Source organism: Salmo trutta, chromosome 37 (assembly GCF_901001165.1).
Source record: "Salmo trutta chromosome 37, fSalTru1.1, whole genome shotgun sequence".
In the NCBI taxonomy this organism is placed as follows: domain Eukaryota; kingdom Metazoa; phylum Chordata; class Actinopteri; order Salmoniformes; family Salmonidae; genus Salmo; species Salmo trutta.
Genome location: NC_042993.1, coordinates 20,280,600 through 20,302,647, shown reverse-complemented (window position 1 = coordinate 20,302,647; position 22,048 = coordinate 20,280,600). Strand labels below are relative to the sequence as shown.

General features: G+C 46.8%; 1 protein-coding gene across 1 annotated transcript in view; it reads right to left on the bottom strand.

Annotated features, from left to right (window-relative positions):
• Nucleotides 1-803: 803 nt before the first annotated feature.
• The window catches only part of LOC115176501 (neural-cadherin), a 130,230-nt gene continuing 108,985 nt past the window's right edge, over nucleotides 804-22,048 (bottom strand). The window contains exons 17-34 of the mRNA XM_029736537.1: nucleotides 19,570-19,853; nucleotides 17,398-18,027; nucleotides 16,287-17,283; nucleotides 15,599-15,692; nucleotides 13,163-13,356; nucleotides 12,527-12,762; nucleotides 11,544-11,821; nucleotides 11,232-11,446; nucleotides 10,205-10,332; nucleotides 9,923-10,050; nucleotides 8,992-9,103; nucleotides 7,588-7,768; nucleotides 7,318-7,484; nucleotides 6,954-7,218; nucleotides 6,282-6,462; nucleotides 5,890-6,143; nucleotides 3,608-3,765; nucleotides 804-3,265 (exon numbers count right to left, since the gene is read on the bottom strand). Coding sequence (XP_029592397.1) covers nucleotides 2,672-3,265; nucleotides 3,608-3,765; nucleotides 5,890-6,143; nucleotides 6,282-6,462; nucleotides 6,954-7,218; nucleotides 7,318-7,484; nucleotides 7,588-7,768; nucleotides 8,992-9,103; nucleotides 9,923-10,050; nucleotides 10,205-10,332; nucleotides 11,232-11,446; nucleotides 11,544-11,821; nucleotides 12,527-12,762; nucleotides 13,163-13,356; nucleotides 15,599-15,692; nucleotides 16,287-17,283; nucleotides 17,398-18,027; nucleotides 19,570-19,853 — 5,096 coding nt within the window. The 3' untranslated portion in view covers nucleotides 804-2,671. The remainder of the gene's footprint in view (nucleotides 3,266-3,607; nucleotides 3,766-5,889; nucleotides 6,144-6,281; nucleotides 6,463-6,953; nucleotides 7,219-7,317; nucleotides 7,485-7,587; nucleotides 7,769-8,991; nucleotides 9,104-9,922; nucleotides 10,051-10,204; nucleotides 10,333-11,231; nucleotides 11,447-11,543; nucleotides 11,822-12,526; nucleotides 12,763-13,162; nucleotides 13,357-15,598; nucleotides 15,693-16,286; nucleotides 17,284-17,397; nucleotides 18,028-19,569; nucleotides 19,854-22,048) is intronic.

Below are 22,048 nucleotides of genomic sequence, written 5' to 3'. Positions count from 1 at the left end.
TCCTAATGTCCCCCACCATGAAAGGACTGAACAGTGACAGTGACCCCTGGTTAGTCAGCTCCGCTTAGGGGTCTGTGTGTGAGGATGCATGTCTCTACCGTGAGGCCAGTGTGTTTGTGTGTGTGTTTGAGGGGGTAGTCTAGGAGGCAGACAGTGGGACAGCAAGGCAGCCATGGGCCGCTCTCTCTCCCCCCCTCCCCCTTCCCAAGTCTCGTTTGTGAGAGGTTATTGTGTTGGCCTGGGAACGCATAGCCCCCACCTCTATATGCCAGCGTTATCATAACCCCCCACCCATCCCTCTTAAACCAACCCTGACAAAGAGACTCTCACCCCCCACCCCCAACCCAACTGCATAACGAGTCCTTCACTTTTATGACAAGTTTCTTTCATTTCCAACTTAACGTACATGTGCTACCATCTCCACGTGCAAATAGCCCATATTATCTATGACACATCTACAGTAGAAATATTTCTAACATTCTTGAGAGAAACTATAACAAATTGAACATAATATCATTTGACCAAATACATTATTTTTCATGTATTTCATGTAAAGATCTGAAACTGCCTCACTGTGCCTTTAGGAGCTGCACATTTCACCACAAGAGGGCAGCATGTCCCTATATTAAGAATAATCTTGGCCATATTTCTCATCCCTTTAACCACTGTTGTTGTACCTTCACTCATACAGTGCTATGTCCTGATAAAGCCTGGGCCATGGTTCAGTAACGGTGTCTATATAATAGAGATGGAGTTACAGCCATCCATACATTGGACAAAGAAAGTTACAAAACCAAATGCAATGCCTTGAAGAAAAGCTATTTTTAATAAAAGTAATATACAAAAAGAATATCTGACGTTAGCTTGCTATAAAACGTAGATATGTACATTATTTATACATAATAACTTGGGGACAAGGACCTTGAGTCCTGAATACAGTAAGTAGGGATGTTGGGCTGCGAGGATGAAGCCTTACTGGGTTTGTGAGTTCTGGAGTCCATGTGTCTCCTGATCAAAATCACTGAACGACTGCAACCACATGTATCCATTGTATCTATAGATTTATGTTAATATATGCAAACATAGCAACTGCAGTTAAGTTATATGGGGGAAAAATGTAAGGGTGCAGTCGATAATTGGACAAAAAAACCAGCGTACAAAAGGCACCCCCAGTAATTTGAAATGTGGAGACAATGTGGAGACAATAGCCAGAAGGGATTTTATCAGTGTGTTTGTTAGTGAGGTGTTCCTGGTTCTCACTTTGTCCCCACTGTGCATCACAGTAACTCTACAGCCATGGAAAAAATGAGATATTTGTTTATACATAGGAGTTATCAAGAACAAAATCGTAAAGTGAAGACATTTTGGAGAGCTAGTTTTGGGGAGTTTCTGTCCAGCTACGGCAACAAACATAGATCCATTTCAATCAGATCATTTGTAAAATAATTGTCGGCAATGGAGTTTCTATGATTGTACTGTTCGACTTTTCTTTGACTACTCACAACTATTCCTCCCCAGCCAACCCCTCCCTGTATTTCCTGGCTCCTTTAGCACAATACATTCATCAGACGTTGTCAGGACACTGTGGGGTCATCTTGCCCTCTTGTTTCCAAGACGATAGGCCAGGAAGTTTCAGAAATGATTGGCATCACACAACACCATCTCTGAACCAACATAGAGCTAGAAACAGAAGAAAGGAGCACCTCCTTGTAAGACACGTCAACACAGTGCACCACAAGGGCTGGGTTCATTATATCTATATTGGAGTATAAAAATATTTCCTATCTGAAACCCATCACTATATTCTATAATACACATAATTGACGCCAAGTGAAGGTTTCTCACCAGGCATATCAACAATGCTTTTACCGTTCTAAGCATTTTAAAGTTTGTACTTATTTTTGGGTAAATGGATTCTGCAATCAAGACTGAGAATCATCCACTAGTGCAATTAGACCGTGATTGAAAGGGAACGTATTTGACAATAGTCTAGAGGCTCTAGAATCTCTTGCATATGAGTTACTCATAACTTACACATATCAAGGAATAAGCAACACGATTGACTGCTTTCTTCGTCTAATCAATTTTCCTTTAGTTATATAAGGTTCCTCCTAGAGATCATATCTACCTCCTGCTCAACTGAAGAAGGTGAACTCCCCCTGTGTAGGGCAAAAATGCTGTCCATATATATTCTCACAGGATAGAATGTCATAAAGGAACAAATCAGAGCTTCTCCATTTGCCCGTTTCCTTAGCATGACTGTCTTAATCCAATAGGATGTCTGAAACAAAAACGTTATAATACAAAATAAATGGGTTCCGGTAACATATACATTTGACATATTAAGTTCAAAGTCTTTATAATGTAGAAGAACAACATTGTCCCTGTTGGTTCAACATCATTTCAGAGCTAAAATAAATACAGTTTCAACACTTCACCGTGAGAAATAAAACGGAATAAATAGATTAATCTCACTAAGACTTGTAATCCCTCTTCCACCACATAAAGCTTCAGCAAACCTGTCAACATGAAGAAAAAATAACAGGAGCCAATTTTCTGTGTGCTTTGTTTCCCTTACAACCAACCAGCATTGACACACCATACACAATCACTAGCAGGTACTAAGTCAGTCAATGTTGCAGTGTATGATGGGTTGTGGTTTATGAGTACCCTAAAAAGGGTGTGGCAGGTTGTCCTGACTATGGCTCCTCTGACTCTGGCTGTAACTCAAAACGTCCCTGTATGTCAGCGCCAGCGCCGGTCGCTCGTACATTTCGCTTAGAGCCTCAAACTTGTCCCCCCAGTGGGATAGCCGGTCGAAGCTGAAGGCTGCTCCCTCCTCTTCCTCTGCTGTATCGTGGGAGATAGCAGAACCCAGTGAGCTGAGGCTACCGACCGGGGACCCGGCGCCCTCGATACTCCAGACGTGATAGCTGTCCGGCGGGAACTCCTGACTGTCGTTGTCGGCCTCCCAGATGATGCGCGCCACGTAGCTCTTGAAGTCCATGGGGCAGTGGCCCACGGAGCTAGCATGAGCATCATTACTATCATTCGTATAGTTAGCATTGCTAGCGTGGTGATGATGGCGGTGGTGGTGGTGGGGGATGTGGAGGTAGGGGGTCCCTGAGCTGCAGGCTGAGCCAGCAGGGTGCACCTCCTCCTGGGAGCCCTGGGAGGACTTGATCAGGGGAGCGGTGGTGCAGGATGAGGACTGGGACAGGCTGGAACACAGGGGCCTCTTCAGCTCTGTGATGTCATAGGCATTCTGGAGGGATGAAATGGCATCAAATTAAAAACATAAGTATGAAAAATAAGTAAATGGTACCATCTAGTGGTCAATTTAGAAATTGATCTCAATGAACAGCGACGTAGGTCATTTCACTGTGCTGCAATGTCTGACCTGTGTGTGTGTGTGTGTGTGTATGTCTATATGTGTGTGTGTGTGTGTGTGTGTGTGTGGATGTGTGGATGTGTATGTGTGTGTGTGTGTGTGTGTGTGTGTGTGTGTGTGTGTGTGTGTGTGTGTGTGTGTGTGTGTGTGTGTGTGTGTGTGTGTGTGTGTGTGTTGTGTGTGTGTGTGTGTGTGTGTGTGTGTGTGTGTGTGTACCTGGTCCTGCTCTCCTCCTCCCTCCTCATTGTAGTTGAGGATGTTTTCTCTGATGTCCTCCCAGCTCTGGTGTTCTGCAGGGATGTGGTACACGCCCCTCTTCTGGAACTTACTACGACTGCCCTTCTGGTTCCACACTGTCACAGCTACCAGCACAGCTACAGGACACAGAGAAAGGCAACAGTTCAGTCATTATAGTGGATGGAAGAGAATGAGAGATAACACTACTGTACTCTACATGCATCTGAGTGAGGAAGGGAAAGAGATTAAGCAAAACCTGTCCTTTTCACGTTCACCTCTTGTCTTCTGTTGGCCATCCGCTGTCCCTCAGGCAATCCTACACTCTCTTTTCCCCTTTCCCTTCATGCCATCTCTCTCAATTTCCCCTCCTCACTCTCCCTGCAAGTCTAACCATAATATATCACTTTTTTAGACATTCACCACTGCAGCTACTACACCCTTTTCCTCATCTTGCTTGACATTTCTAGTTTTAGCACTCAGATGTTTATGTTAGTCTTCTCATCCCCCTCTCCTTTCCCTGGCATGGGGCTATGATCTCTCTACGTCGTGTATCAGGGCCGTCAGCGTTGACAGAGGGGCCCTCGGAGGCACTGCCAGTCTGACATCACACAGCCGTACCCGTCAGAGGCTCATACAAACCTCGCTACCTGTCACATGTCACTGAACGGCCCTCTAGTCTCTAGTCTATTTCCCCTGCCCTCACTTCTACATACATCTACAGTTGAAGTCGGAAGTTTACATACACCTTAACCAAATACATTTAAACTCAGTTTTTCACAATTCCTGACATTTAATCCTAGTAAAACCCCCTGTCTTAGGTCAGTTAGGATCACAACTTTATTTTAAGAATGTGAAATGTCAGAATAATAGTAGAGAATGATTTATTTCAGCTTTTATTTCTTTCACCACATTCCCAGTGGGTCAGAAGTTTACATGCACTCAATTAGTATTTGGTAGCATTGCCTTTAAATTGTTTAACTTGGGTGAAACGTTTTGGGTAGCCTTCCACAAGCTTCCCACAATAAGTTGGGTGAATTTTGGCCCATTCTTCCTGACAGAGCTGGTGTAATTGAGTCAGGTTTGTAGGCCTCCTTACTCGCACACACTTTCTATAGGATTGAGGTCAGGGCTTTGTGATGGCCACTCCAATACCTTGACTTTGTTGTCCTTAAGCCATTTTGCCACAACTTTGGAAGTATGCTTGGGGTCATTGTTCATTTGGAAGACCCATTTGCGACCAAGCTTTAACTTCCTGACTGATGTCTTGAGATGTTGCTTCAATATATCCACATACTTTTCCTACCTCATGATGCCATCTATTTTGTGAAGTGCACCAGTCCCTCCTGCAGCAAAGCACCCTCTTGATGCTGCCACCCCCGTGCTTCAAGGTTGGGATGGTGTTCTTCGGCTTGCAAGCCTCCCCCTTTTTCCTCCAAACATAACGATGGTCATTATGGCCAAACAGTTCTATTTTTGTTTCATCAGACCAGAGGACATTTCTCCAAAAAGTACGATCTTTGTCCCCATGTGCAGTTGCAAACCGGAGCAGTGGCTTCTTCCTTGCTGAGCGGCCTTTCAGGTTATGTCGATGTAGGACTTGTTTTACTGTGGATATAGATACTTTTGTACCTGTTTCCTCCAGCATCTTCACAAGGTCCTTTGCTGTTGTTCTGGGATTGATTTACACTTTTCGCACCAAAGTACATTAATCTCTAGGAGACAGAACGCGTCTCCTTCCTGAGCGGTATGACGGCTGCGTGGTCCCATGGTGTTTATACTTGCGTACTATTGTGTGTACAGATGAACGTGGTACCTTCAGGCATTTGGAAATTGCTCCCAAGGATGAACCAGACTTGTGGAGGCCTACAATTTTTTTCAGAGGTCTTGGCTGATTTCTTTTGATTTTCCCATGATGTCAAGCAAAGAGGCACTGAGTTTGGAGGTAGGCCTTGAAATACATCCACAGGTACACCTCCAATTGATTCAAATGATGTCAATTAGCCTATCAGAAGCTTCTAAAGCCATGACATCATTTTCTGGAATTTTCCAAGCTGTTTAAAGGCACAATCAACTTAGTGTATGTAAACTTCCGACTTCAACTGTAATTACACATCTATCTATATAGTGTTTATCAATGCTGCTAATGGACAGCATTATAATGGCTACTCTATTTTAAGCACGCTCAACGTTCCGTAAAAACAGCTCACTATATGAAGGGTGAAAGGTCATGTGAAGAGAGGGTTGTGGTCGTCCATATTTACCGAAGAAGACGAGCAGACACATGCTGATGACCAGGATGGAGCCCGGGCTGAGGGCGGCCATACGGTGGGCTTTCATCTGGCCCACCTCACAACGCTGACCTCTGAACCCCTCGGGGCAACGGCACTGCCAGCTATCGGGGGTCAGGGCGTGGCAGGTGCCCTTGTTACGGCAGGCCGAGGGTCCACAGGGGGAGGGTACACAGCGGTGGTGGCCTGATGTCTCGTCTGTCACCGTCACCTGCCCACCTGGACACCTGGGAGAGGACGGAGAACAGGTTTGTTCTTAACTATGTCTGTGTGTCCTTAGCATGTGTAAGATTATGTGCGTGTGTGTGAGAGAGTGCTTGTCTGTGTTTAATTGTGTGTGTGTGTGTGTAGCCAGCCTCACACACCTGCACTGGTGTTTCCTCCACAGGTCCACACAGTAAAGGGGGTTGCGGCAGGGCTTGGCACTGCAGGCGTCTGAGTGACAGCCTGAGGTCACCCCCCTCCGCTCCAACACTGTACTGAACTCTGTACTCTGACCATCCAGAGGGAGGGATTGGCCGTTCAGCCTCACATCCCGCAAGCAGCCTGCGAGAGAGAGAGAGAGGGAGAGAGACTTAATGACTGACAAATACTAATAGGACAAAAGATAATCAGAGATAATTAAAGATAATCAGAGATAACTGTTTTCTGTAATTGCTATTTCTAAGAAATGTATTTACCTTGGTAAAGTAAAATAGAGGGAAAAAAGGGAAAGACTGAGTAAATAAGATTGAACAAAATGACGACAGAAAGATCAGTCACTCCTTGACATGGACCTGTGGCTTTTTGACCCAACCAAAGATACCCACACTGAGAGCTAGAGGGCAGACTCACCCAGGGAGAGACAAGGAGAGAGGAGCTTATTACAGTGGAGAGGAGGGGAGGAGTAGAGACAGGATGAGGTGAAATGATGAGAAGAGAGGATGAAATGAGAGCGGAAAACAGGAGAATAGATTGAGACAAAGAGGAGACAGAGGAGAAAGAAGAGAGAATCAGTAGAGAAAACATGGAAAGGACAGAAGAGGAGACAGTCTTACCCTGGAAGTCAGCAGATTGTCCTGGGGTTGGTCCATTTCCCAGCAGCACACTGGAGGGGTGCACTACAATCTCCCGCCTGTTCCCCAGCCAGGCCCTGACCTCCCGCGAGCCACCGCCCTGCTCCAGGCGCAGCGTGAAGAGGTTGTCGTGACGATGCAAGCTGGCGAGGACCCACTGGCCCCCGTCGACTCGCTGGCTGGCCAGGCGGAGGGAGTGGGCACCGTCCCCCAGGTTGGCACGCACCGACAGGTGGCCGTCTATGATCTGAGAGAGCGGCGAGAGGACATCAGCAAATGTAGCCACTTTTCATTTTCCAATTGACTAAATTGGATCCTGTGAGTGATGTTACAGCAGGGCACTGACCTCCACGATGATGTACTCGTTGGCATCGCGGGACGTCATGGAGAGCAGGGTGCCAGAGGAGGAGCGCGTGCGGAGCAGGAGCTGGATGTGTGTTCGACGGGGGCTACCTCCCCCCCTCAGCTGGTAGCGTAGCATACTGTCCCTGACAAAGGACCACTCTGGTAGAGCTACAGGCGAGAGAGGCGATATGGTTAATACTCTCTCTCACACACATTCACACACCAAAATACTGCTGTGAAGAAGAACCAGTCCACCAGAAAAGTCACCTACCTTTGTCACACTTGTGCCCGCTGTACCCGGGGTGACAGTCACAGCTGAAGGAGGCCCACTCGCCCAGGCAGGTTCCATGGACGCCACAGGAGGGTCCACTTGCTGTCACACACACTCCGTCTGTCAGGCCACAGCCTGGGGAACTATCCAAGTTCTCCCCCGGAATTCCCAGGTCATACACCTCCAGAGAGAGATGTACATTATAGGTTAAATATCAGCATGGAGAAACATAAAGAGAGCCCTCAGAGTCAGTTATCAACATTTCTGTTTCAAAGGGGCTTTATGTCAACAGTCTGAGCCCAAATGGATGCCATTGCTGCCCTGTGATCCTCTCCTTTCACACCTCATGTCAAATAGGGCTTTAAATGTTCAACTTCCGGAGCCTAAATGGGTATTACTGTTGCTGTATACAGTCAACTGTCTGATCCAAAATGGTTATCACTCATGCTGTCCTGCTGTGCTCCTCTCCCCTAATTATTCATGTCAAACAGGACTGTATATGGTCAACTGTCAACCGTCTGAGCCAAAATGGCCACCACTCCATTCTCGTGTTCCCTCCCATTCATATTTCCCAGCAGTGACGCAAAACCACATAAGCTAATCTGCTTTCAGGAATAGTTTATGGAGGAGATGTTCTTTTAATTTATTTCTTATTTGGACATTGAAATCGTTTTTTCGGCCTCAGTTCATAAGCTGTGCTCAAACGACCGTCTGTCCAACTCTCTCCCCCGGCACTCAGCCAGCGCCAACAGAAGACACACACAAAGAGATGCACACACACACACACACACACACACACACACACACACACACACACACACACACACACACACACACACACACACACACACACACACACACACACACACACACACAAAGAGATTGACACGCACGCACGAACGCACGCACGCACACTCACACACACACACACACACACACACACACACACACACACACACACGTTGCAGAGAGAATTCGCAAAAGAGACAGAGAAGCTAACACTCTCCCAACTGGAAGACACATACACTGCCTCTCAAAACACTGTAGGAAAAACCCACTCACATAAACAAATGAATATTGACAACCCTATAGAGTAAACAGACTAAAAGAAAGCATCTCTTCTTCCCAGGTATATTAATACAGCTGCCAGTCTCCGTCTCCTCTCAGCTCTGTTCATAAACCTGTCACTATCAGTCTGATCGGATAGACAGCTCTGTCACTCTGATGGGAAGCATGAAAACACTGTGACAGTGAGGAAAAGAGGATAGAACTACTAGAGAAGTGGGAAATAAAAGGTGGTGGAGGAAGAGGAGGAGGTGTGACTTTAACGCAGAGGGAGAGAAAGAACGAAAGAAAGAGAAAGCAAGGGAGAGGGGAAGAGAGAGGTTAGGGTAGAGAGGTTACCTTGCTATCGACCACCAGGTTCCTGAGGCAGCCAGTGAAAGCTTTGTAGCGTCTGTGAGTGGAGGCCTCCTTCACCCCGCCCAGCTGGAGAGGCTGGTTCACATTCAGGAACCTGGGAGATGGGGAGGAGAGGGTGATAAAGGTTGGTTTCCATCCAACATTTTTACGCAGCATAGTACATGTTGGATCAAAAATGTCATGACAGGCCCGATGGAAATAGAACATTTTTCGGTAAACTTTCCAAATGTCGACAAAAATAATATATGCTTTTTGTGTCGGTAAAATTAATTATACGGGAAATGTCGATAAAAACGCTTTAATGCACAAATATTGATATAATAACCATTATAGAGAAGTAAAGTTGGAGTCACGCGATGACATGTTGTGTGGTCCTCCCACTACGACTCGTCGAGAAAGCATGCAGTTTATTAGGCTACAGATTAAATAAGTTATAATGAACCTCACAGGGTGGTGAAAGTGCACGATCGATGCTTGGCTGCCATTTGACAAGTAAAAATGTTCTCGCTCTTTAGTCCATAATAATAATCTCACCATGTAGGCTATATGTGCTCTGTAGTCAACAGCGTGCAGATAGTGCTATTGGCTAGAGAGCACGTGCCAATACCAGAGTGGGCACACTCGCTATACAACAAAACATTTGTTTTGAGAGAAAACCATCAGTAGAGTTTAAAATACGATTGAAACCCATTTAACTTTTTGTATTCAGTACGTGGGAATTTGACTGCAAAATGTATTTTTATGTGCACTACGTCATCCGTTTTTATTTAGATGATTTTAGAATATTCACATGAAAATCTGTCGCCAATTGGATGGAAACCCAGCTAGTGTTAGCTTGTGCATAATATGGGTGGTCAGTAGTGGTCTTCAGTGGTCTATAATAGTCTAGTGGTCTACAGTTGTCTCCTCTTACCTCAGGTTGCCAGGGGTCTCTCCAGAAGCCTTGCAGCCAGACTGATCTGTCTCCAGCACCTCCACCACTAGACCCTCCACCTCATTCACCACTGCCCCCGAACACTGGTCTAGGATCAGTTGAACTGCCTGGATTAAACACATCATATAGCACCACTGTCACATTCACAGTCAGGTCCTAGCTCAGTTCATAATGTAAGCATCCCAATGAGGATTCCCCCATCGGCTATTCCCCAATCCCCAACCATTCCCTCCTCCAACCCCTCTGGGAATATGTCTGGACCTTTCCGTCACTGATGATGTCCAGGCGGTGCCATCGGCGGTCCGTGATGGTGGATCTCGTTGGGAGCTGCAGCGTCAGTGTTCCTGATCCATGGCTGATGCTGAGGGTCGGAACGCCATTCCTCAATTCTGGAAGAGAGACAGGAAACAGGGATGAGGAGAGATAATCACTTTGAGGCTTGAGATCCCAAAACAGTGGAAACACATTCTGACTCTCCATCAATCAATCTATCCATTTTCACAAACACATTCTTGGAAACAAGCCAATCTAGCCACCAAGCGCTTGAAACTGTCTGACTCACCAATATACAGAGTTACATTGATGAGTAAGCCGCCTTAATGTTGCATTAACAGTATGCGTGTGAAAGTGTGTATGACTACATGGTGTGTGACCTGACCAACCTCTGTGTTCTACACTGCTACTCAGTTGAGCAGAACCAGTGAAAAATGCTTCACTGCAATCAATTCAGCAGCCATGTTCGATTTGCTATCCTACATGTAGGCTGTCTGTTCTTACCCAGAGAGATGTAGTCCTCCTGCTCTCCGGCCTGTTTCTGATCAGGGCCTACATGTAGGCTGTCTGTTCTTACCCAGAGAGATGTAGTCCTCCTGCTCTCCGGCCTGTTTCTGATCAGGGCCTACATGTAGGCTGTCTGTTCTTACCCAGAGAGATGTAGTCCTCCTGCTCTCCGGCCTGTTTCTGATCAGGGCCTACATGTAGGCTGTCTGTTCTTACCCAGAGAGATGTAGTCCTCCTGCTCTCCGGCCTGTTTCTGATCAGGGCCTACATGTAGGCTGTCTGTTCTTACCCAGAGAGATGTAGTCCTCCTGCTCTCCGGCCTGTTTCTGATCAGGGCCTACATGTAGGCTGTCTGTTCTTACCCAGAGAGATGTAGTCCTCCTGCTCTCCGGCCTGTTTCTGATCAGGGCCTACATGTAGGCTGTCTGTTCTTACCCAGAGAGATGTAGTCCTCCTGCTCTCCGGCCTGTTTCTGATCAGGGCCTACATGTAGGCTGTCTGTTCTTACCCAGAGAGATGTAGTCCTCCTGCTCTCCGGCCTGGGCGGGGCCTAGAGGGCCGTTGTAGAGCAGCAGCCCATTGGCCGACTCGGTTATGAACTCTAATGAGATGTGGCTCTGAAAGCAAGGCCTGATGGGAGGGAACCAGGCGTAACCCTGGCCGCGGAAGGTGTGCTTGGTCTGCTGGCACTCAGGCCCGTCAAACATGGGTGGACACTTGCACCTGAACGGCAGGGGAGAAACATTGCAAACGTTTTATTTCTAACAGCTAATGCTAACTAGCGAGAGCTATTGGCTCCAACTGTCTTTGGCCGTTATACCTGTATCCCAGCTCGCTGTCCTGACAGGTGCCTCCGTTGAGGCAGGGGTTGTGGGGGTAGGAGGAGCAGGCCTGGTGCAGGCTCTCTCTGGCCCTGCAGCCGCAGCGTGCCTCAGAGGAGGCGGAGACAGACACCAGGGAGGTGTTCCCGGAGCTGAGGGCGGTGGGGGTGAGGCTGAAGGTGACATCACTGCTGCAGCCGCCCGACTGACTGCAGTCTGTGTAGGGACACTCGTCTATACCCACCTGGGAAAGAGACACACCCAGTGCTGCTTCCAACTGAGAGAGGAGGGGGGAGAGAAAGAGAGAGTCAGTCTACTGCCTGTCAGCGAAATCAAATTGGTTTGAATCAGTCTTCATATCATCCTCATATCAGTCTTTCATAGTCTTCATTTACAGCCAGGTGATGTCTCTGGATGAATTCATTCTGACTCAATCTGACTCCAATGGCTTAAAAGCAGCTCACCAGCTCCCTCCGAGCTTAACAGGCAGCAGTAAAACTGTCAGTGACACACACTCAGTGTATAAACAACTGCTTCTGGGCAGCGCAACACTCCCAAAAAAACAGTTTAGGATTTATGGACGAGTGAAGACTTTATAAAGACTCAGACGTTCTCTCCTGTCATCCCTCTTTTTCTCTCCATCCATCTCTCTCCCTTTCTGTTCCCCCGGCACAAGCCTTGGTCACCAGCTGCTATCTCATGCCTTAAATGGATATGAAACATTTACACACACCGCCGCTGTGCGTGTGTGATTAAGTGTGTGTGAGAGTTTAAATGTGTGTGAGTTATGAAATATGTATGTTGTTGAACAGGGTGTCAGTGTGTTTGTGTGTTTAAGTGTGTGTGAGATTTTAAATATGTGTTTATTTTTAGTAGTGCATCACTGTGTGTGAGATAGTGTGAATGTTTGTAACGCTGTCTAGTGTGAAGCTTTATGCGTATTCAGACTCTTATACGAGAGACTTGTGTATCCCATCTTTACCTTAGCTTTATGCGCCATCACATTGCCGTGGAGTTTCTCGGCCTTGAAGTACGGCGAGCCGTGGGCGGCGAACCACACGTTGATCTCGCGCTCACCCTGGCGGTTGCCGTTGGCGACAGAGAAGACGTGGACGTTGTCCCGGTCGGTCTGGAGAAGCTCGGAGAGGAGACGACCCAGGCGGGAGAAAGAACTCTCCTGACCCGGTGGACTGCTGAAGAACTGTTCCACTGTGATGTCTGCCCAACAGGATGGTGGGATTGAATGGTCAGGACACTCACTTCATCATTTTGTAGTTCAACACACTACAAAGTGGAATGCTCCTTGCAAAACACTCCCCTGACCAATGTTCTACAGGTAATGATAGAACAGATCAGTCGGATGTATGTAAATGCTCAGCTGGTGTCTGGGGGTGATATGAACCTCGACCGTAGGGACCTATTAGATACAAGAAAGCCTGCCACACAGCACTCTGGCATGCATGTCATCACACGTGACACTCTGGCATGCATGTCATCACACGTGACACGGTTACTATGGAAATGACAGCATTAGCTCCTTATGGCTGTGGTCAGTGACCACGAAAAAGAGTGAAAAGTGAGAATATTGGCTGATACACTAAGGGTGCAAAACACTCACTGGACAGGCGCAAAGAGCCAGCGTTCTGGACCGCCTCCTCGTCCAGCTCCATGATGACGACCTCTGCAGTGGAGGTCACGTCGGGCCAGGGCTTGTCGGAGACACGCACCTCGAGGCTGTAGGAACCCACCGGCACAGGGGCCCCCTCTCTGATAATCAACTGGCCTGAGTTGTGATTCAGACTGAACAACCCGCTGAGAGAGGGAGGAGAGAGGAGGAGATGGAGGGAGTGAGAAATGGAAGAAGATCGAGAGAAAAGGGGGGTAGTGGGAATAGAAGTAAAAGAGGGGGGGTGAGAACAGAGAGTAAGAGAGATCAGCAGTAGTCCCCCTGGTGTTCATCCATGCAGGACTATCCCTGGCCTCCCTCCATGCTCACCATCTCACATTAAAACACTGAACTGTCCAGGGAGACAGCCACATGCATTATAGATGGCTTCACTATCAGTATCAATGCAACCCCCTCTTCCCTACCTCTCCTCCACTCTACCAACACCCCTCCCTCCTCCCACCTAGCCCCCTGTTAACTCCATTTCTCTATTCCGTGTGTTCACTCTATCAAAAACCTATTCCCCCTGTTCCCACAGCCTCTTGGGTTCCTTCTACATCTCTCTCTACTCCCCATAGACACATTCTCACTACACTAACCCCACCAGCCCTACCTAAGCCCCATGTTAATACTGCAGAACTTTCTATCCTATCCTGCTCCTAAAGTCTACTTCTCACTTCTCTAACTTTTCTTACTCACATGTCCTTGTTCCCTTTACTACAGTCACTCTTCTCCTTCCCAGCTATCTACTCATATCTTCTCTCCCCTTCCATCTATCATCCCTCTATTTACTTGGCCCCTGTCCACTCTGGTCCTTATCACTGGCTCAGATCATGACAAGGGAATGATGATGGTTCTGCTGTGACTATCTCCATCTACCTCACTCTCTCCTCATCTCTCAAGTTAGAGGTCAATGCCAAGGAGTTCATCTGATGTCTTTCAAAATGTCTCTGTTTTTGAAGCTTCCGTCTCTACTGAAGATGGGGGGGAGGCATTTCTAAGAATAGGGAATGCCCATGTGGACAAAGAAAGAAGCAGTACAGTATGTAAGCTCAGCTCTATAGAGCCTTTGTACAACTGGAGCACATACACATGTTCATGGCTGCATTATTGTTTTAGCATCACATTGTTTGATGGCACACCAAGGTAAGCACCTTCACACACTGGCCCAAGATCAAAAATGGCTACCCAGACTATTCACATTGCCCCCTCCCCCCTCCACACCACTGCCACTCTCTGTTGTTATCATCTATGCATAGTCACTTTAATTAACTCTACCTACATGTACATACTACCTCAACTAACCGGTGCCCCGCACATTGACTCTGTACCGGCATCCCGCGGTATATATTGTTATTTTTTACTGCTCCTCTTTAATTACTTGTTACTTTTATCTCTTATTTTTATCCGTATTTTTTGAAACTGCACTGTCGGTTAGGGGCTCGTAAGTAAGCATTTCACTGTAAGGTATTCGGCGCATGTGACTAATACAATTTGATTTGATTTGATTTGAAAAGAGATTTGAAAAGGTGCCGTAGCTCTCTCTGACATAACAGTAAAATCTGGTTATGCATGGCCCGTGACCTTCAGAAGTCAGGCCAAATGAGGTAATCGACTGAGCCATAAGAAAATGAAACCGGCTGGCCCAATCGAAGAGGTGCTGAGCTGTGGGGAGACGTGTGTTATGTCATCCATCCCCGGGAGACCAGGTTAATGTAATACATTAATGAATCCCTGTTTGCAGAGCTAGCCGGGGCAAACATGCAACACAGCACTTTGGAGACAGAAAACAAATAGGCTTCAAATCATCATTTACAGGGATGGCTGGTAGGTATAATGAGATGATCCATATAGTTTGGTCCTTCGAGACGCATTGGGATCTGCTGACTGGGGATTCAACATGGTAATGGCTCTTTCTTGCTCACTTTCTCGCTCTCTCTGTCGTTCCTTGTCATCTTTTCGTGTGCTTACTAGCTCTCCCGATTACAGGTGTCTCATTAGAGGGAGAGGTGCTAGCAGCGTAATCAGCTTCTTTTCAATGCACACCAAACATTGCGCACCCATCAGACAAAACCAGAGCGCCGTGTCTCGCTTCACTGAGAATTTTCAATACAATTCTTTATGAAGTATTAATAATGGTGCTCCTGACAATTCATATCTCCCTTTCTCTCTCGCTTTCCCTCTCTCTCTTCCAATCTATTTCTACTTTCTCTGTTTCTCTTACATGGCCTGTTTCTCCTTCCCCTAACATTTCTCTTTCTCTCCTTTTACATTCTGTCTCTCTCTCTCTTTCCTCCCCTCTTATTGTACACTCTTTAGTCTTATTCTCTTTTCCTCTCTGTTAAGTGGCCGGGCTTCATTCCAACTTCAGTGAGGAGATCAAAGTACCTGGGGGGTTTGCCTTGGAATCTGTAAACCTTTTCGCTCCAGTCATCAAGGTCAGGGGATTGAACCTGTCCAAGCACTGTTGTGGGGAGAACACCTATGGGGAAAACTCAGAATTAGGTGCTGGAAGACAACCCCACCCTGTGGTACACCTAAAGCTCTCAGAGTGAGAGAAAGAAAGAAAGAAAGAGGAGGAGGAGGGGAGGAGGAGGAGGAGGAGGAGGGGAGAAGATAAGTTGGAGAGCGTCACCTCGGCACATATGGACACGGTTTTGAAAACACAGCAGGGGAAGTGCACACATTAGCATGCTAGCTCCTGTTTTCCCTCCAAAAAGCTAAATGGAGTGCTGTAATCCCCTTAGGCGTCAAATCAAATAAAACATGTAATGGCTCCTGTTTATATGCCTATCAAACCTGGGACTTAAGCTTAACTAAATTGTTTGCTTCATGGCATTTTGGAGATACATGATGAATTCTTATTAGAGGGTTAATGTACTTTCATCTGGCAAAACACCTACAGAGAATGCACAAAAAATACATTACAGATAACCTGAGTTTTTCCAGCAGTAGCAGCAAGCTGACAGATGGCCTGAAATACTAAATAAGTGATGTGGGGCTTCAAGAGGCCGTACGCATTCAACTGTGACAAGTAGTGTTGTAACAACATCAGCAGAACACTGGAGAATCATACCCTGGTAGCTGTACACAAAGAAGTCTGTGTGGCCCGGAGAGTGGGCGTGGTCATTCCTGTCGCCGATGACAACCGTCAGTGTGCTGGTTGAGCTCATTGGGGGAGAGCCGCTGTCAATCATGAGAATGGGAAGGCGGTACTCCTTCTGGCGTTCACGGTCAAAGGTTCGCAGGGTAGTCAGTGCAGCGCTACCGTTGCGCAGGTCAGTCAGGTTGAAGTTGGTAGCATCGGAGGTTAACATCAGGAGACGGATGGAAAACGGTCCACCATTGGGTGAGGAGTCGCGGTCGGCTGCGTGGAGAAGCAGGGATGTATCGTTTATTCTCACCGCCTGGGGGGCAGCCATGTTTTCCCACACAATGGGCTTGTAGGGCACCTCAAACTCTGGCCCGTTGTCATTGACGTCCAGTACAGTAACCATGACGATGGCGGTGCCGGTGAGTGGCGGGCTGCCCGTGTCGGAGGCCAGGACCATGAGTCTGTGCTGGGATACCATTTCCCGGTCCAGAGAGTCAGCCACTACCACCCAGCCTGACTGGTCCACCAGGAACTGCCCGTAGGGGTCAGACTCTTTGGCAATGCTGTAGGAGAAGCGGCCATTTTGTCCTGAGTCCAGATCGGCAGCGGTGACTTGAGCCACAATGGTGCCAACAGAGACGTCCTCAGACATGGCAGGAGCCTCATAAAACTGTGGGAAGAAGACGGGTGCGTGGTCATTGGAATCCTCCACCTGAACCAGGCAGTATGCCAGGCTAAAGAAGTCTGCGTCTTCTGCCTTCACAGTCAAGTTGAATGTTCTCTCGTGGGGCTTTTCAAAGTCCATCTTCTTCTTCAGCCGCACCACACCACGCCGGTTCGCCTTGTCCGTCTCCACAAAGAACTTCCTGTCCTCATCGCCTCCGACGATGCTGAAAGTGACCACTGCGTTCTCCCCCTGGTCGCCATCGCTGGCGGAGACCGCCAGTACCTCGCTGTTTACCTCTAGGTCCTCTGTCACCTATTAATATTGATAACAAATTACATGAAAATATTGATAACAAAATACTCATCAAACATATTACAGAGCAACAGTGTTGGGGTGAACAGGTGTGTTTTGAGCAGGTGAACAAACCTGGGCATTGTAGACCCTCTGGGTGAAGACTGGTGGATGGTCATTCACATCAGACACCATGATAGTAGCGGTTCCAGTCCCGGACAAGCCCCCACCATCCCTGGCCTCAACCACAACCAGATAGCGGTCCTCCACCTCACGGTCCAGAGACCGTAGAACTGTACTGATGGTTCCAGTGGAAGGGTTGATGGAGAACAGATTGAGGTTGATCTCGTTGCGAACGTTTTGCACGATGCGGTAGGTCAGTATGGCGTTCTTGCCGGCCTTGGGGTCATCTAAATCCGTGGCCCTCATCTCCATCACTGAGGTATCGGCGGGAGAGTTCTCAGGCACGTGGCCAACAAAGCAGCCTGAAGAGTCCGGCGCCAGGCATGGGAAGACTGGTGCGTTGTCATTGATGTCACAAACTTCCAAAAGGACGTCAGCAAAGCCAGTGAGTCCCGCTCCTCCTTCATCGGTGGCCAGGACCAGGAAACGCCAGGCCGGGCGCTCCTCACGGTCCAGACGGTGTTGGGTGTAGATGAGGCCCGTACGCTCATCGATGGTGAACTCGCTACCGGCTCCCTGGCCGTGGAGTGAGTAGCGCAGGGCGCTCTGGTCTGCCTCCTGGTCTGGGTCGGTGGCTGAAACCTACAAACAGGAAACCCACAAAAAAATTGCATTAGACAGTAGGGCCGGATAGAGTCTGCTGTGAATGTTTCTTTTCAATGAAGTTAACTATGAATATATAATTTGATTTGACCATTTCTGTTGATTTACGGATATTCTCCATCTTCAGATTCCATCTGGCTCCAAAAATAGGACATGAAAAGAGCCTTGATTGCAGTAGCCAATATACAGTCCGTTGCCTTGCAACAAAAATAATACTATTTTCCTTGTTTTCCTCTATAGATAATTAACCTGCCTTCATGTTATCTCTGTGTGAAGGACAAGCTCAGACACTTCCCCCCACATCTATCACCAGAACGCACAATGCAATTAAAAGTTAATAGATGCCAGCAAAAGAAGAAATACACTTTCTTTCTTCCTCTCTTCTCCTCTCACCGGAGGGTTTGTTTACAAAAGCCTTTGAAACTTTCTCTTTTTTTCTCTCTCCATTTCCTGACAATGCAATGAGAAGACAATATCGAGACACGGGCGGCGTACGACAGCCAAGGCCAGGTAAATACTCATTTCAAATTGGATTTCCTATCTTTTTTCTTTCGGGCAGGATTGTATTCATATACAGAGCGAAGGAACTTCGGGGAGGGGATGGCTGCCTGCCACACACTGGAAACTATTAAGTGCATTAGAGGGGAACCGAGTGCACATCAAATCAATTCCACCTCCAGGAAAGCAGCCCTGGGTTGAATACTGTGACACATGCCTCTCTCTCTAGGATTACTTCCATGCCCTCATGAATCCTACTCCTTTTTAATCTGATTTACCTTGGCGACATGCACATACAGTATTACTGGGAATTAGTGGGAATAGGTGTGACGAAACTAGGCTGGATATACAATGAAAGCCTAAGAAAAAGCAGGAGGCTCCACAACTATTTATCGTGGGTAAACTGTGGGTGCTCATGTTGAGTAGTATTAGGTATCAACACTTTGGGATAGGAGTATAACATCGGAGCCTATTTGATTTCACACAATTATCAAAAAAGGCTTTCAAATATCAGTTGTCATACCCTGCTTATGTCGTTGTTACAAAGGGGCTATGTATGAATGGCCTCTGACCTCCAGCTAAAGACAGGAGGCTCTGTAAGTTAATGAAACATCCTAATGGTGTAATGTACTGTTAATGTGGCTGTTATAAGAGGTAAACCAGGACGTATGGCCTATCGCAGGGATCATCAACTAGATTCAGTCGCGGGACGATTTTTTTCTTGAGCGGATGGTCGGGGGTCGGTACATAATTACAAATAGATAGACTGAAAATTGAGCGCAAGAAACCCAAACATATATACTATTTGACTAAAACATAATAATTTCAACCCTTGCTTACATTTGTATACGGGTGTCTCTCTAGTATGTGTCAGAATACTTGGGAACAGAGTTCCAAAATTAAAATAATTTGTAGCTGATTTCCAGAAAACTTGGGGAACCAAATAAAACCACCTGCGGTCAAAATTCGGCCCATGAGTCACCAGTTGGGGAACCCTGGCCTATCGTATGTATGACAACTGACCTCCAGCACGAAGACGGGCAACTCGGTCAGCTCCTCTGTGACAGCAGCGTGGTACTCTGTCTGGCCGAAGACGGGCGCCTCGTCGTTGCGGTTCACCACCTGGACCACCACTAGGCTCTCGTTCTCCCATTTCCCGTCGGAGGCCACCAGTCTCAGCTCGTAGCGCTGCTCCATCTCGTAGTCTAAATGCTGGGCCACAAAGATGGTGCCCACCTCTGGCTCCACGTCAAAGGTGCCCATGGTGTTGCCAGAAGTGATCTGGTAGCGGAGCTTGCCGTTGGCACCTGGACAAGGAGATATGGCTGTTTCAAGGTTGTTTTTATTGGCTAGACAAGGTAGAACTAGTAGTCCATGTTAGAGGAGGAGAAAGGAGGACATAGTTACAGACAGTATGACTGTGGTATGTGTGTGCTCACTCTCACACACAAGCCTACAGGCTGACAATCTGCACACGTACAAACACGTGCCGCACAAAAATTCAAAAACAACCTCATACTTCCAACAGCCCTCCACACAAAATAACAACCCACCCAATACCCTCTCTGAGTCACACAATGCCATCCGACTATCAAATATTTTGGAGGAAAACATCAGATTCTCTCACAGTGGGCCTCATTAGACAGAATACATGTCACGTCCTGACCATAGTAAGATGTTATTTTCTATGGTAGAGTAGGTCAGGGCGTGACAGGGGGTGTTTTGTGTTTTTTTATATCTATGTTTAGGTTCTAGTTTTCTATTTCTATGTTGTTGTTTTTTTGGGATGATCTTTAATTAGAGGCTGTTCCTCGTTGTCTCTAATTGGAGATCATACTTAAGTAGGGTTTTTTTCCACCTGTGTTTGTGGGTAGTTGTCTTCTGTTTAGTTTTCTGTACCTGACAGAACTGTGCGCGTTTGTTTTCGCTTTGTTATTTTTTTCTTTAGTGTTCCGAGTTAAAATAAATATTCATAATGAGCAATCAACACGCTGCGCTTTGGTCCCCTCTCTACGACAGCCGTTACAATACAGAAGGCAGTGAGGGCTGGTCTCACCCACCCCCACCTCATCTTTGTCTCAGGCACTACCCGTCCTCCTCCCTGTGTTCAGTTAAAAATACACACGTGCACACAACAAATTAACATAGAGTACCAGTCAAAAGTTTGGACACACCTACTGATTCCATGGTTTTTCTTTATTTTTACTATTTTCAACATTGTAGAATAATAGTGAAGACATCAAAACTATTAAATAACACATAAGGAATCATGAAGTAACAAAAAAAGTGTTAAACAAATCAAAATAGATTTGAGATTAGACACCCTTTGCCTTGATGACAGCTTGCACACTCTTGGCATTCTCTCAACCAGCTTCACCAGGAATGCTTTTCCAACAGTCTTGAAGGACTTCCCACATATGCTAAGCACTTGTTGGCTGCTTTTCCTTTACTCTGCGGTCCAACTCATTGGGTTGAGGTCGGGGGATTGTGGAGGCCAGCTCATCTGATGCAGCACTCCATCCACTCTCCTTCTTGGTCAAATAACCCTTACACAGCCCGGAGGTGTGTTGTGTCATTGTCCTGTTGAAAAACAACTGATAGCCCCACTAAGCGAAAACCAGATGGGATGGCGTATCACTGTAGAATGCTGTGGTGGCCATGCTGGTTAAGAGTGGCTTGAATTGTAAATCAATCACAGACAGTGTCACCAGTAAAGCCCTCATACCATCACAACTCCTCCTACATGCTTCACGGGGAGAACCACACATGTGGAGATCATCCGTTCACCTACTCTGCGTCTCATAAAGACACGCCGGTTGGAACCCAAAAATTCTAATTTGGACTCATCAGACCAAAGGACAGATTTCCACCAGTCTAATGTCCATTGCTCATGTTTCTTGGCCCAAGCAAGTCTCCTCTTCTTTAGTAGTGGTTTCTTTGCAGCAATTCGACCATGAAGGCCTGATTCACGCAGTCTCCTTTGAACAGTTAATGTTGAGATATCTGTGTTATACTTGAACTCTGTGAAACAATTATTTGGGTTGCAATCTGAGGTGCAGTTATTCTAATGAACGTATCCTCTGCAGCAGAGGTAACTCTGGGTCTTCCTGTCCTGTGGCGGTCCTCATGAGAGCCAGTTTCATCATCGCGCTTGATGTTTTTTGCGACTGCATTTAAAGAAACTTTCAAAGTTCTTAAAATTTTCCGGGTTGACTGACCTTCCTGTCTTAAAATAACGATGGACTGTCGTTTCTCTTTGCTTATTTGAGCTGTTCTTGCCATATTATGGACTTGGTCTTTTACCAAATAGGGCTATCGTCTGTATATAACCCCTACCTTGTCACAACACAACTGATCGGCTCAAACTCATTAAGAAGGAAAGAAATTCCACAAATACATTTTTAACAAGACACACCTGTTAATTGAAATGCATTCCAGGTGACTACCTCATGAAGCTGGTTGAGAGAATGCCAAGAGTGTGCAAAGCTGTCATCAAGGCAAA